General features: G+C 42.7%; 1 protein-coding gene across 1 annotated transcript in view; it reads left to right on the top strand.

Moving 5' to 3' along the window:
* Positions 1-16,536, top strand: part of FREM2 (FRAS1 related extracellular matrix 2) — a 293,022-nt gene that overhangs the window by 159,994 nt on the left and 116,492 nt on the right. The window contains exon 6 of the mRNA XM_073613282.1: positions 2,411-2,662. Coding sequence (XP_073469383.1) covers positions 2,411-2,662 — 252 coding nt within the window. The remainder of the gene's footprint in view (positions 1-2,410; positions 2,663-16,536) is intronic.

The raw sequence follows: 16,536 nt of genomic DNA, 5'->3' as shown, positions 1-16,536 counted from the left end.
AGGGGTCCTGCAGCCTGATAGGACAGTCCGAGTAGAATGAAAACTCCTCCTTTTGAGGCTCTACGCTCCTCTCACGATATCCCGTTACGCGAACACTACAGCTACCTACAGATTTGTCACTTTCTGCAGGGGCTTATAAAATCTCAACTGACCCCTTATATTTTGACCCCCTTCAAGAACTTCTGCAGAGCAAGACCCCAAACCTCGGGTTTAATATCACTGATCTATTCCTCTATTATTACCTCTAAAAAACCACCGACACGGCTATGTCACCTTCAATGGGAAAGGGAACTAGGAAAACAGCTCGATCCGGAGGATTGGCAGGTCATGACTTTAGCAATATCCAAATGCTCAAGGAATGTCATCTTTTTAGAAAATGCCTATAAGGTACTTTACAGGTGGTACTACACGCCTGCTAGACTGGCCCGGTTCATCCCATCCTACTCTCCCTTGTGCTTCCGAGGGTGCTCCCAGGAGGGCACAATGTCGCACATCTGATGGACCTGTCCGGGGGTATGCAGGTTATGGATTAGAGTTTGCTCCCTCCTCCGAAACATACTCCATGCTGACCTCAAAAAGGATCTGTTCGAGGCACTTCTCTGCAACCCAATTGCGGAGCTGCTTCTCCCGGAGCGCCAGCTGGCTCTGCATCTCTTTACTGCAACCAAACTAACGATAGCTAGGGCATGGAAGACACAGACACTAAGTTTTGAGGTGGTTAAGAATCGCATGGACGATATAATGGTTAATGAAAAGCTGACTGCGGTCCTTTCGGACACCCATGATAAGTTCCTGAAGGTATGGAGGCCATGGGTCGAATATACTAAACCCACCAGATTTGATACTACCCTTCTTCGGATTTAATGCACTCTTGCTTCCCACCATGAGGACCCACCCTCCCCCCTTTCTTCCTCTTCTCTCCTTTCCCCCTATTCTTTACTCCTCCCTTCTTGACTAATCTCTGCCCCTAGCTCTTCTTTAACCTCCCTCTCAAAACTGTTTTCAGCCTCTGTTATATTCTTATTGTTTTGTTTTTCTTTGATTTACTAGCATACTTATTTTATTTATAAGATGCTAAACTTTATGTTATGTTTATTCATGATGTATTATCTACACTGTTAAACTGTGAAATTGCTATGATTATCAATAAAACCCTTTGTAAAAGAAATCTCCTCCTACAAACTTTAACCAGACACAGATAAAAGTCACAAGACTGCTCTAACTGCTGATGAGAAAAGGTATTTAGCAGTTCATATTTACTAAAACTATTGCATTTCCATGTTCTGTGTACTGTGGGAGACCAGATATTGTGAATGCAGGGTCCTGGGTTTAGTAACACTTTAACTTGACTTGCCATGTTTGGAGGAAGAAAAATACTGACTATGACCCTAAGAACACCATCCCTACAGTCAAGCACGGAGGTGGAAACATTATGCTTTGGGGCTTTTTCTCTGCTAACAGTACAGGCCGACTTTGCTGCATTGAGTGGCCAATGGGCGGGGCCATGTATTGTAAAATCTTGGAGGAGAACCTCCTTCCTTCAGCCAGAACACTGAAGATGTGTCGTGGGTGGGTCTTCCAGCATGACAATGACCCAAAACATATCGCCAAGGCAACAAAGGAGTGGCTCAAGAAGAAGCACATTAAGGTCATGAAGTGGCCTAGCCAGTCTCCAGACCTTAATCCTATAGAAAATGTATGGAGAGAGCTGAAACTTTGAGTTGCCAAGCGACAGCCAAGAAACCTTAAGGATTTAGAGAAGATCTGTATAGAAAAGTAGACCAAAATCCCTCCTGAGATGTGTGCAAACCTGGTAACCAACCACAAGAAACGTCTTACATCTGTGCTTGCCAACAAGGGTTTCTCTAGTACTAAGTCATGTTTTGCTTGGGGATCAAATACTTATTTTACTCACTGAACTGCAACTCAATTTATAACATTTGTATCATGTGGATTTTTGGTTTATATTCTGTCTCTATCATTTAAAGTACACCTATGATAAAAATGATAGAACCTCCATTTCTTTGTAAGTGGGCAAGATGTACAAAATCAGCAGGGGATCAAATAATTATTTTCCCCACTGTATGTAGTACTTATGGTACAGGCAGCGCAGGTTTATCACGGCACCCAAACCTTGATGAACTGTACTACTATACTGTGGAATAGCAATCCCCATTAAACCAGGCCTGTTAGTGGTATAAAAATACCAAATATTGCTACAGGTAATTATGATCAATCAAATGAACACCTTCCTACCTCCCTGTTACCAAAGATAAGCCTGCTAAACATCAGCAACATGAATTATCCTGTCGGTTAACAAAACTTAATTTTGTTATTTTAATGTTTGCCTCCCAGACAAATCAAATGATGACAAATTGAAAATGAAATGCATTACAACTCTGTTTTTCAGGTACGGCTACTGGAACTGTCCCAACATCCGTTTTATCCTACTCTGATTACATATCTAGGCCTGAGGAGCACAACAGCGTTCTGAGGTTTGATAAGGGGGAAGTGGAGAAAAAGTGCCGCGTGGTGATCATAGACGATTCATTGTACGAGGAAGCTGAGACTTTCAATGTTACACTAAGCATGCCTATGGGAGGAAGGCTGGGCACTGAATTCCCTTCTGCTCAGATCGTGATTCTACCCGACAAGGATGATGGTAAGAAACTTCTTAATCTACTAATGTATACTATTCTTGAAAGTGTCTTTGGCGTGCAAGGCTTTTGAAGTAGTAGTGCACAGAGGAATGTAGGAAGGGGAGTTATATGCTTGGTTCTTTCCAGTGATTAAAGCTGAAGTTTAGGTATGAACATTTTTGTATAGTTACATTGAGGCATCGTGGACCAATGTAATTATGTACAGTATATGACATACCTAGCTGATCTTCATGGAAACTGGAAATCAGTTTAGTTGGCACCACTACTACGGTGATTGTCGGTGGTTTAAATGTCCTGTGCTGAGCGGTTGTCCCGATGCTTAATGAACACATAAGGTCACTTGCTTGGCATGGGCTCCATTTAGAGAACACTTTGCATTTTCTCAATGAATGCAATCCCTTCTCTGATTGGACAAGGTAGAAATTGTGATGTCACCACCCCATCTCTTCACCTTGTTCAATCAAGGAACGCTTAAAAAAAATGTATGTTTAGGAGCCCTCAAAGTGTATAAAGTACAGTGGAACTTCGGATTACGAGCATAATCCGTTCCAGGAGTATGCTTGTAATCCAAAGTACTCGCATATCAAAGCGAGTTTTCCCATGGAAGTAAGTGGAAACAAAAATAATTTATTCCGCATTGACTTCAATGGGATGCAATACCGCATGCGGACAGAGGCGGGGGGCGCCGGAGAGCCTCGGAAACGGACGAAAAGGCCCGAGCACACTTCGGCTGACCTTGGCAAACCTCGGAAAGACTCCGTTCACGAGCCTTGCCGAGGTTTGCCGAGGTCAGCCGAACTGTCCTCGGGCCTTTCCGTGCATTTCCGAACGCCGACAATCGGCACTGTTCGGCTCCGGCGCCCCCCACCTCAGGCCAAAAGCGGTACTGCACATCGCTTTTGGCCTGAATCCTGCTCGTTTTGCAAGAAAACACTTGCAAACCGAGTTAGGATTTTTAGAAATACAGTGCTCGTTTTGCGAAATGCTCGTTGACCGCGTTAGTCACAAACCGAGGCTCCACTGTATACAAATAATAATAATACTAATAATATTCTTTTACATAGTGACTTTAAAGGCAACAAAAGACAAAAAAATAAAAACATATACAACAAAAGGAACAAGAAAGGAACAGTTAGGTGAAGGCTTATCTAAAAAAAAAAAAAAATTTAATGTTGATTTGAAAATGTTTAAAGAAGGTGAATCTCTGATGTGCGTAGGAAGATAATTCCAGAGTTTTGGGGCATAAGAAGAAAAGGCCCCTATTGTGCGTGGACACACAGAAGATCAGAATTAGAGGTGTGAAGGTTACGCTATTAAGGTTATGCTATTGAAGTATAACTAAAGCTGAAACTTTTTTTTTGTTTTGGATAGAGTGGAGAGGGATTAGAGCACTTGCCAATTTTGTTGTCTATGTCCCTGTTAAGGAGATTCACCCTATCTATTTATACTGTTTACCATTCTCATTAAAATTCAAATAAAAGAAAATCCCAAATGTTGGGTTGTCCCCAGAAAAGTAATAGAGGGGGAATCTTCCAATAGGGACACTATGTCCGGCGTCCCCAAGAATTCCCTTAACTTCTTCTCACTTCCTGTTTGGCTATGGGACAGGAAGTGAAAGTAAAACTCTGCAATGAGACACAGATGGCGAAAAAAAATCTGACCGGGGTTATAACAGACCTTTACGCTATCCAAAATGAAAAAAAAAATGTTTTGCCTATAGTTCTGCTTAAAGTTTTTTTTTTTTTCTTTCAATTGAACCTGTTTTGATATGAGAGCCCCTTGCTGCCCTGCCCATATCCTTTAAAGTCTTAAAGTTGCTAGTATCATCATTTTTATTTATCATGAAAAGCCCTATAAAATTATCTCCCACTCCAAAGCTCTATTATTCGTGTTTTTTTTTTTTCTTCTTTTTTATGAATACATGTTATGTTTGGAAACAGGAGGCTTCTGTAACATCTAAGCAGGCATATGTATGTCTTTTTTGCATGTGTTTTATGTAGTTATCTGACATTTATATCCAAGATCAGTCGGTTCTATTAGTGTCTCTGAGCTCCTTGCACAGATGAAGTGTGGGCTTGCTGACTTTCCGCTGTACATCCACGATCTTTTCCATTACTTTACATCAGCTCAACTCCCACCTGATCCACCCTATAAAGTCAGCACATTGCTGAAACCCAGTGTGAGTGCTATGGAGGAGGATATATTTGTATGTGCTGTCAGGGAAGACATATTAATCAATGACAAGCTAAATTGTGCAGCTCATTAGAGCAGAACGCTGGAGTGGACACTGAAAACAGCACAATTATTTGCAGTTCTTTGTAGTGTTCATTGAAATGTTTACTTGCCTGTCTTCAATGAATGCTCATTATTATAAACAAACAACTCTTAAAGACTGAAAATGATGTAGAATTCCTTTAATCGTGAACTGTGGAACGTTTAGTTATATATCACCTGCTCCACTGACATTGTCAGCACTTTGATAGGATATGTTCATGCAAAAGTGAGGCTTCATTGGTAGGTGGGCAGTAAAGCCGAACGAAATGCATGCTGATGATTGAATAGATAAAGTACAAAATGAGGTTGATTTACTAAAACTGGAGAGCGCAAAATCTGGTGCAGCTGTGCACAGTAGCCAATCAGCTTCTAACTTCAGTTTGTGCAATTAAGCTTTGACACGTAGACGTGCACACAGGGTGAGCCACCTGTGCCTGGGTACACCCTAATCACCCCCCGTGCGGTGCAGATTCTCCCTGCTTCCTGTCTCCCCTCTGCAGTACTGCCACTACTGGGAAAGGGGCTGGTAAATATTTCAATAATTGTCCCCTTCCTTTTCTGAATTAACACAGTGAGGGATCTCTACCGATTGCTCCTGTCTTCATTCTTAACAGAAGCATAGTAAACTATAAAGGCTGCAGAGAAAGTGACTGAGGAATCTCTGTCCTCAGTTTCTTTCTCTGTCTCAAAAGTGAAACATTAGGGGTCTGTTTAGACCCTTGATATTTCACCAAAGCTCCATAATGGGCTCCTAAAAAAAATTGTTAAACAATAATAAAACATAATATTGTAAAAAAGAATTATAAATACTAAAATTGTAAAAAATAATAAAAATAAAAAACTACTGACAACGGCCACTGCCCTACTGACACCAATCTTTGCTCTATTGACACCGTCCATGTGTTTGTGCTCTGGCACACTCTAATGCAATAGGCTGCACACACCAATGCTTTGACGATAAAATCTGGAGGCTGATTGGTTTCTATACAGAGTCGCACCAGATTTAGCACTCTGCAGTTTAAGTAAATCAACCCAAGAGTTTATGTTTATTGTTTTTTATACCAAAAGAGCTTAATTCTGTTCAGTTTGTCTTTTGATTTCCATACCTCTATGATACTGTACAGCCAAATGTCCAAACAGCACACTTACTGTATACTGGCCTCACACCTGTAGACTTTCACTTGAACATTTGGACGAGAAAATATAAAAATTGCTCATCTGATCATTTGACGGTGTCTTTGTGGACCATTTTTAACGAATTTCATTTGAGTACCATGTCAATGTACAGATTAATTTTGACAAGCAAACATTAATAAGACTAGTTACGATTTTTCATGGCTGGAAGCGAATTCATTGATTTGAAGTTCATTCATTCCCATTAGATTCAACAAAAAATTTCCATCCTTGTCCTTCGATTTTTTTTCACTCTCTCTGGTCTAAAAATGATTGTCAAATCGTCCCCTTAAGCTCTTAGATAAGTAAACAAATGTTCTAAAAATATCAAATTTCTGATGAAATTTGACAGGTGTAATGCTGGCCATATTTCCTAGTTCAACACTTCTAATAAATCACTCATGACCACCGTTTAAAACCTTCTCATCTGTAGATCAATGTTCCCCAGCACTCGTTTCTTGCAGAGAGAGTGCTAATCTCTATTCACCTTTATAGCTAGGAGCATGGTGAGCTACCAGTGACAATCTGTAGAAAATCAGAGTGGTTACCTATCATGTGATCACCATGTCAGCTATGACGTGGTGGTCACATGGCTATTTTATAAACAATACCATAATAGTGACCACAGCAAATACTTTTCTTACTGCTGCTGCATACCACTAATGCCGCGTACACACGGTCGGACTTTTCCACAACAAAGGTCCGACAGTCTTTCCGACGGACTTTCGACGTACGTTCTAACGACTGGACATGCCTACACACAATCACACCAAAGTCCGACGGATTCGTACGTGATGACGTACGACTGGACTAAAATAAGGAAGTTGATAGCCAGTAGCCAATAGCTGCCCTAGCGTCGGTTTTTGTCCGTCGGACTAGCATACAACGAGCGGATTTTTCCACCGGACTCGAGTTCGTCGGAAAGATTTGAAGCATGTTCCAAATCTAAAGTCCGTCAGATTTTTGACCGAAAATGTCCGCTGCAGGTCCGATGAAGCCCACACACGGTCGAGTTGTCCGCCGGACTCAGCCCGTCGGACCAGTCCGGTCGAAAAGTCTGCTCGTGTGTACACGGCATTACTGGCATGCTCATAGATTTGCTACTTATGTTGCCTTTCACAGTCTCAATCACAACGTGATGGCACATAAATGGGTGATAACAGCTATCAGGTTTAATCTCTGCTGTTGCATAGAGTTTGCTAGGGCACTGTCATCTAAGGTTGTTCATTAGTGGTCTCATCAGGGCAGGGGGAAAGACTATCAGAAGGGGCCTCCAACACTCCCAGAATGTTAAAGTTGGCCATAATTTTATCAGCAAGGGAGAAATTAACTGTAAAAGGAAAGGGAGCAACAGTAAATGCTTCTTTTATATACACTATATTACCAAAAAAATTGGGACACCTGCCTTTACACGCACATGAACTTTAATGGCATCCCAGTCTTAGACCGTAGGGTTCAATATTGAGTTGGCCCACCCTTTGCAGCTATAACAGCTTCAACTCTTCTGTGAAGGCTGTCCACAAGGTTTAGGAGTGTGTCTATGGGAATGTTTGCCCATTCTTCCAGAAGCGCATTTGTGAGGTTAGGCACTGATGTTGGAGAGAAGGCCTGGCTCGCAGTCTGCACTCTAATTCATGCCAAAGGGGTTCTGTTGGGTTGAGGTCAGGACTCAGGTCAGGTGCAGGCCAGTCAAGTTCCTCCACCCCAAACTCGCTCATCCATGTCTTTATGAACTTTGTTTGTGCACTGGTCCAAATCATTTGGCGGAGGGAGTTATGGTGTGGAGTTGTTTTTAAGAGATTGGGCTTGGCCCCGGCCCCATAGTTCCAGTGAAGGGAACTCCTAAGATGTCAGCATAGCAAGACATTTTGGACAATTTCATACTCCCAACAGTTTGGGGATGGTTCCTTCCTGTTCCAACATGACACTGCACCAGTGCACAAAGCAAAGTCCGTAAAGACATGGATGAGCGATTTTGAGGTGGAGGAACCTGACTGGCCTGCACAGAGTCCTGACCTCAACCTGAGCAGAGACTGCAAGCCAGGCCTTCTCTTCCAACATCAGAGGCTGACCTCAAAAATTCGCTGCTGGAAGCATGGTCAAACATTGCCATAGACACACTCCTAAAACTTGTGGACAGCCTTACCAGAAGAGTTGAAGCTGTTATAGCTGCAAAAGGTGAGCAAACTCAATATTGAACCCTGCTAACTAAGACTGGGATGCCATTAAAGATAATGTGCAAGTAAAGGCAGTCACCCCAATACTTTTGGTTATATAGTGTATTTAATAATACTAGTATCCCTTCAGTGTCAAAGATGGTGATCATTTCTCTCCAAAGAAGGAAGTAATTTACAAAGATAAATTTAAAAAATAAGAAATCTGGGCAAGTAACTAATCAATACTTTGTACCAAAAAAAAACAAGCAAAAACCTAATTTGTCCTTAAAAATATTGTAAAAATTGTGTAGGTTGACAAATTAGTTATAGGGCTCATTCACAAAGCAGCAAAAAAATAAAAAATAAAAAATGGACCATTTTTATTAGTACAGTGTTGTTGTGTTTTTTTTTGTTTTTTGTTTTTTTTTGTGGATCTAAATGAAGGCTTATTGTTTACTGTGGGTCCATTCACACAGCTGTGTGGTAAACTTGTGCTGTGCTCCATAAAAGTAAATCTGCATCTGAGATAATTGCTTTACGTGTACATATCATTTTGCTTGTAATGCATATACAATATACATGCATGCATGTGTACACATGAAACAAAGCTATAAGAAAAGAAGGTACATTTTATACCGTAAATGTTTTATGCATACATATGTTTACAATTCTATAAGCAGGTAAACACATTTACTTTATAGACTATTACATACGCTTTTTACATAGGGTCTTTCTGCCAGCCCATGGCAGCAAGTTCCTGCATAGAGGATCATTAGTTTTATTACATTTGTGTGCATTGAGCCCATAGTGTTATTGTCATGTTAAATGATGCATATGGATGCTGCTAAATTTGGTCTGGACATCTATGTTATTAGCAGGAAGGTAAACAAGATTTAGTAGGATGAATCTCCTGGCTGTGCAATGTGACAATCATAAAAACTGTTCATTTAAATGTTTGCCTGGACTACTTTAAGGGGCACTGTTATTTTCCCCAAACATATAAAGGGTCTTTGCAATAAAAGAGCTGTTATACTTACATCTGGTCTTAGCTCTGGTCTTGTACCTTCTCTATGTTTGGGGTCTGTTAGATTCTCCAGCATATGACACTTCTGGTAGTGTTAGATGCCTAATTAACCGCCGCACCCTGTGCTTCCATAATCTGGCTCCTACATCACTACGGGACACAGCACGGACTTAGGGATTGCAGGGTGGAACCTTAGCATAATGGGAGATACGGATGTCTGACACTCCGAGAAGTGTCAAATATTGAAGCATCTGGTGGAGGCTACAGCATTCAAATAGAGAGAAGGTAGGAGACATAGGCTAACAGAGGGGTAAATATAATATATTTTCTATTATAGGGCAGCACTAATAAAGTAAAACTAAAGGCTTATTTCTTTTTTTTCTTTTTTTTTTAAAATACCAAACATGTTATACTTACCTGCGCTGTGTAATGGTTTTGCGCAGAGCAGCACTTATCCTCTTCTTTTTGGTTCCCCCCGCTGGGGGTTCTGGCTCCTTCTCCCTGCCGAAGGCCCCCAATAGAAAGCCTCTTGCTATCTTCCTATGGGGGCACACGAGCAGGCATGCTCTGTGTGTCCATTCACACACAGAGCATGGCTTGGCCCCGCCCCCCACTCTCTCCTCGTAAGCTCACTGGCTGTGGTTGACAGCAGCAGGAACCAGTGGGTTCCATTGCTGTGTGAACCAATGAGGAGAGAGAGACCCTGGAGAGCCACTTCTCTCATGCACATCGCTGGAACGAGATAGGGCTCAGGTAAGTATGGGGGGGGGGGGCTGTGGGGGGAACTTCTATGCTTAACCTTAAAGCATAGAATGCATTAAGGTAAAAAAATCTTCTGCCTTTGGCACCACTTTTTTTAAGGCTACTTACAAGGTCAGTAAAAGCAAGCCTGTACTCTCAAAATATTTAATAGGCTTCCATTGTTGAAGCAACGTTTTAAAAGATGAATTTCCTGACTGACATATTGATTCCAGACAAGTACATTAAAGTGACTGTAATGCCGCGTACACACGACCGGTTTTGCCGTCGGAATAAACTTCGAAGGTTTTTTCGATGGAACTCTGACGGAATTCCATTCAAGCGGTCTTGCCTACACACGGTCAACCCAAAGTCCGACCAAAGTCCGACCGTCCAGAACGCGGTGACGTACAACACTTATGACGGAACTAGAAAAAGGAAGTTCAATAGCCAGTAGCCAATAGCTCCCGTCTCGTACTTGCTTCACAGCATGCGTCGTTTTTGGTCCGTTGGAACAGCATACAGACGATTGGTTTTCCCGATAGGAATTGGTTCCGTCAGAAATATTTAGAACATGTTCCATTTCTAGGTCCGTCAGACTTTTCAAAAAAAGAAGTCCGATGAGGCATACACACGATCGGAATAGACGATGAAAAGCTTCCGTCTGACTTTTTCTGTCGGACAGTCCACTCGTGTGTACAGGGCATTAGGGTTCTTTTTTTTAAAATAACAAACATGTCATACTTACCTCTACTGTGCAGCTCGTTTTGCACAGAATGGCCCCGATCATCCTCTTCTGGGGTCCCCCGGTGGCTCTTGCGGCTCCTCCCTGCATCAAATAACCCCCTAGGAGAAGTGCTCTCCTGGGGGATTACCTTGCGGGTATGCTCCCGAGTCCAGCATTTGCGCCCATAGCCGCCGAATGCTGGACTCGGCCCCGCCCCCCCGGTGCCCGCGTTATTGGATTGGATTGACAGCAGCGGGAGCCAATGGCTGCGCTGCTATCAATCTATCCAATCAAGAGCTGGGACCTCATGGAGAGAGGGAGAGCGCGTCACGGCCAACAGAATTACGGGGCTCAGGTAAGTGAAACGGGGGGGCTGGGGGGCCGGTCACTGCCAGGTGTTTTTTTACCTTAATGCATAGGATGCATTAAGGTGAAAAAACATGAACCTTTACAACCCCTTTAGAGTAAAGATTGGGCTAGATTCCTCCTATGATAGCCAGTAGACCTGTGCAGAACGGAAGAATGAATTTAGTTTCATATAGATTCGTTATGTTACTAATTTTGTTTAGTTTCTGAATTCTTTTCGTTTTGGTTTCGGAATTCGTTTCCGCTAAATTTCATTTAGTTTATTAATTTTCTAATAAACATCAGGTGTCAAGGACGTGGCGGCCAGCTTCCCAGCCTGCTGCTTAACAACCAGCTATTCTTCACAAGGAATTCGATTTGGTCGATCATTTTTCGACCGATCCAAATTCTAATTGTTCTGAAAATTTGGAATTCCTTAGAAAACGAATTAATGAAACACATTTTAACTTATTTCAACGAAATTCATTACTATTCGTTACTGTTTCATGCAGAGATTAATCTCCGAATAACCAAAAATTTGTCCAAATCTATATTCGGACCGAAACAAATTGCACATGTCTAATAGCCAGCATAGATATGACTGTAGTCCTCAATCTGTTGTCTATCTCTTCAGTTACCATAGTGCCACCTGAAGAGAAATGGAAAATGTAGCAGCCTCCTTCATCATCAGCCTCTTTAACTTTGGGCTTTTTTTGTAAATGAAATCTCTATGAATAGTTTTGCGAGATTAGGAGCAAAGAACAAGTGAAGGGAGAGGATGTGAGATAGTGAAACAAGTTCCATTAACGTTTTAGGCAAGCTGTCACAGACTTATTTTTTTTTTTTCAATGGATGGAAGAGGGCCAAAGAAAATGAACTGTACACAGAAATGCTGGCAAAGACTGCTAAACTGGGAAACCAAGGACAGCTCCCCGACAGTGCTGAATTAACAATTGTTACATGAATGTAGTGTCAAATAAAACAAATGGCACTCATTTGGCCTACGAGACTGCTCTGTTTTGGAATGAATAAGCTGGCTTAAGCCTTAGCAGTTTATTTGCTGATAATGTACAACACTCCTGTGTTTCTCGTGCCCCGCACATTCTCTGTCTCGTGTAACGCTTCACCATTTCGTGTGAGGCACTGCCAATTTCCCCAGAAGAACAAAAGACATATTTTGTAGCCTGAATGGCGGCGAATAATATAAATGAATACACTGCCCTACATATTTCACAGGTGCACTGACCTTGAAGCCAAAGCTAGCAAATGTACTGTACAAAATATATGACCCATAGTGCACTGGACCTCTTATAAGGCAAGCGGGGCAGAAGACAATTGGAGGTGTTGTCCATAGCAAACAATCAGATTTCTGCCCTTATTTTTCTACCAGTTAGAAAATGCTAGGTAATCTTTGAATGCTTTCAACAAGGAACACCATCTCTTTGTACAAGATTATCATGACAGGAGGCTAAGCTGGCCGAGCATGAACAAACTAGATTTTAGAGCAACTGAGATGACTAAAACGTCAGCTGAAGCATATTCAAGTGTAGCGCCCCCTGAGTCTTCCAGGGGCAGGACAACACCACCAAAGGCAGAGCTAGCATTTACCCCAGGGCTGAATCCATGGTTATAATGGGGAGTTCTGAACAGAAATTGGGTGCCAGTCACTTTTGATCTTTTCAAAGCTTTAATGTAGAACTTGGAAGAAGGAAGTAGGAGAGAGGAATAGGTGTCTCAGATACCAGTAGCAGATCAATTACGGACTCCTTGGAAAAAGTACAGATTCACAGTACCAGAACCTTTAAGCTGAGCCAGCGGTACTCCAAACACATTTCAGATTGTAGAACAAGATCCAGCTTTACAGTGTCAGAACCTTTAAGCCAACCCAGCAACACTGTAAGCACATTTTAGATGTAGGTGCGTCCTTCAAACGAGTCACCAGGTCCTCCTCAGAGACCAGCCTTCATCCTGGCTCTCTCCAGCAAGGGTCCTCCCCTGGATCTTCTCTATTTGGCCTGGCTTCTTACACACTGGGCAAAACAGCCTAAGGACCACCTCAGGATTAGTAGGCCCCAGACTTCTGAGCCTACTTGCAGAGCTTACTTCAGCAGCACAACCTAAGGCCAGGAGGACCTGAGGCAAGAGACCGAGCACATGGCCCAGTCCAAATAGATATCCTCTCCCAGAATGCACTAGTGGCCAAGAACCTCCTACTGGGCTTGCTGGCAGAAAAATAAATATTCATAACTCAACCTAGTTGTACTATCTCATACTGGCCTGTGGTACCAGTGACACCTACTGGCGACAGTGAGAAATGCACAACCTAATTGAGATTCGGGAAAGACCAGATAAACTGTACAATCAATCTGAGCTGCCTACAGCCCAGTCAAAAACTAAATTTTCATGATAGCCCTAATTTAGGACCAGGGGGCTACACTAGGCAGTGAGCACAAGAGGTGTGCAAAGTGTAAAGCTGGCCATAGATGAGGCATCTATGGGCAGGCTGGTTGTACTCATGTCGATCCATCGATCGACTGGGTGCAACCAGCATTTTGGATTTTAGCATGCGAATAATGCCAGTGGCTATAGCTGTTAGCAGTAATCATTGTGCTCTCCCGGCACAGACTGTTACCCGCACCATCCCCGCCGGGAGAACACAATAGCTCTGCAGAAGGGATTTCCGTATCAACACTGACTGTGTTGTTGGGGGAATCGAGAGATTTTCTTTCCTGCAACCTGTGGTTGTAGGAAAGAAAATTGCATACTCTATGGATTACAGATTACAGTTTATTTTAGTCAGATCACTTAAAGTGAACCTGTGCCCAGACTATGCACATTAAAGTATTAACATATTCTAAACAAGTAGTAACAAGCAGTAACACTGGTAACAAGCCTCATTTAAGTGTGTAGCTATAGGCATTGTGCATAAATTACTGTTTATAGAAGAATTCTAGGTATGGATATTTTAGACATAGTTACATTGGCCCAGCTTGGACCAATGTAACTATGTCTAAAGCATACAGTATCTGGCCGATGCCCCTGGAAGCTGGAAATCACTGGAGATCACTATTCCCGTACCAAGTGGCTGCCCTGCTGAATTCTGAACACAGGAGGCTGGCCACTTGGCATGGGCGCCATTCAATGAATGCTTTGAATACAAAGTGTGATTGGATGAGATGGAGAGTGTGACTGCCCCACCCAGGGTACTGCAGAGGGACTGCAAGTGTCACATACAACTTGCCATACAGGTGATGCAAGGGTATGCCGGCATACTCAAGAAAAGTTTCAGAAATTTTACTTTTGGGAAATACGTTGTATGCCAGTGCACAGGAGCATCAGCATTTCCAAAAGTATGGCTTTACACAGCCATACTTTACTTGTATAACAGACCACCTGCGGCTCCCTGGGCTTAGGAGAATGCCCGGATTTTATGCTGGGCTTATTTTCAGCCTCTATGAGTTAATATATGTGATTAGTCCGCGCTTAGGAATGGCAGGGTTTGCAGCCTCCCCTAGTGAGTCCCTGGTGGGACTATTCGGGTATTGGATATAATAGATGGGGAAATGGCGCTACCCTATATGTGTCTTATAATGATTACCTATGTCATAAAATGAACGAGGATATTACTATCCCAATGTTTCTACCACACTGTACTTAATTCCATAAAAGTGCATTAGGTTTGTAAAAATAATAATACTGAGTGATAATGGTGTCCAGTGTCTAAACTGTGACAATATGTCCCTTTGGCAGACGCCCTTAATGTGTGGTAATGTGTAACATCCAGAGACAAAATCCCTTTAAAAAGAATATCACTAGCGGTGCAAACTCAAACAGGTCTCAATGTGTACATACATTATATACAGTACAAGAATTAGTGTTTCAAGGTGGAATGTTTGTGGAGTGCCACCACTTACTACACCTATATATTCTAAACCTGTACCCTGCATGGGCTAATTGTGATTAGAGCTTAGAAAAGATTATATGTATCTCAAACCGTATATGCTGTGACCTGTTAAAAATAGAATATACATATATCAAAACTGCATTTTCAACTATATAATTGTGACAAGAAAGCTATAAAAAAACTATGAACAGAGTCCAATGAATCAAAAATAAATAAAAAATAATAAGTAAATTATAAAGCGTCCCGACTGTGTACAGTCCAAACTTTTTTTAAAAAAGTGGGTGAATATGTCAACGGTGACTTCTGTGCTCTTCAGAGACAAGAAAAATTGGTGACTCCAGTTGCTCCCCCCCAATGTGATCCCCACTCACCAGAAGTAGTCACCCCTGCAGGGGTAGCAGGCATAGAGTGGGTTTCTAGAGTGAAGATTCCTGTGTATTTCCTGGTTGCCTCCGGTTGTCCGTGGGTGTATCCCAATGGCTCGGTGTGGGGTCTCCAGCAGGCTTTGTTCAGGGATGGGCTCCTCCGTATTTCCTCAGTAGATCAATGTGTTTTCAGGATGATAGAAGATGCATGCTCGTCAAAGTAAAGTGCAGTCCTGGCATTCCACATGGCTCTGTGGGTCCCACCGCTGTTCCAGATATCTGGAAAGAATTGAGTAGCTGGCTGGAATGGATCACAGTGTTTCTCCAGGAGCAAAGGAACCAAGCAGCTCCACACAGACCAGCATGGACCGTGGAACAGGAAGTGATATCACCGGCATCTGATTGGACCTATGCAGGGCTGGAATCTTGTCAATCAGGGCTGCAGTGATGAAAGGCTATGCACTCGGAGCTGACTGAAAACACTTATTTTCAGCCTCTCATCATACATGTGCATAAGACCTTATAGACCTTAAAGCGGAGTTCCACACAAAAATGGAACTTCCGCTTTTCGGAACCCTCCCCCCCTCCGGTGTCACATTTGGCACCTTTCAGGGGGGAGGGGGGTGCAGATACCTGTCTAAGACAGGTATTTGCACCCACTTCCGGCATAGACTCCCATGGGAGTCTACGCCTCTTCCCGTCCCCACCGCACTGTCTCCTGGGATACACACAGCTCCCAGGAGAGAGCGGGGACCACTTGGGACGCACAGCGCGACTCGCGCATGCGCAGTAGTCAACAGGGAAGTGAAGCCGCAATGCTCCACTTCCTGATTCCCTCACCTAGGATGGCGGCGGCAGCTGCCGAGAACCGAGCGGGTTCTCGGCGTCGCCTGCCGACAGTAAGTGGCCATGTATTAAAAGTCAGCATCTGCAGTATTTGTAGCTGCTCGCTTAAAATTTTTTTTTTTTTTTTGGCGGTGTGGGTGGACCCCCGCTTTAAAGTGGATTTCAGCAACAAGTATTCATCAACAAACTCCCGACATGTCACTATATAAAGTACTCCAAGCAATATACTTTGCCTAGGCTGAGATGATACCATCTGTTATTTGTAGACAGGAGAAATCATCTCCTCATTCTCCTCTTCTCCAGTGATTAGACTGCAACATTGTA

The sequence above is a fragment of the Aquarana catesbeiana genome, linkage group LG02 (genome assembly GCF_042186555.1).
Source record: "Aquarana catesbeiana isolate 2022-GZ linkage group LG02, ASM4218655v1, whole genome shotgun sequence".
NCBI lineage: Eukaryota > Metazoa > Chordata > Amphibia > Anura > Ranidae > Aquarana > Aquarana catesbeiana.
Note: the sequence above shows the minus strand (reverse complement) of the source record. Positions and strands in the feature narration are given on the sequence as shown.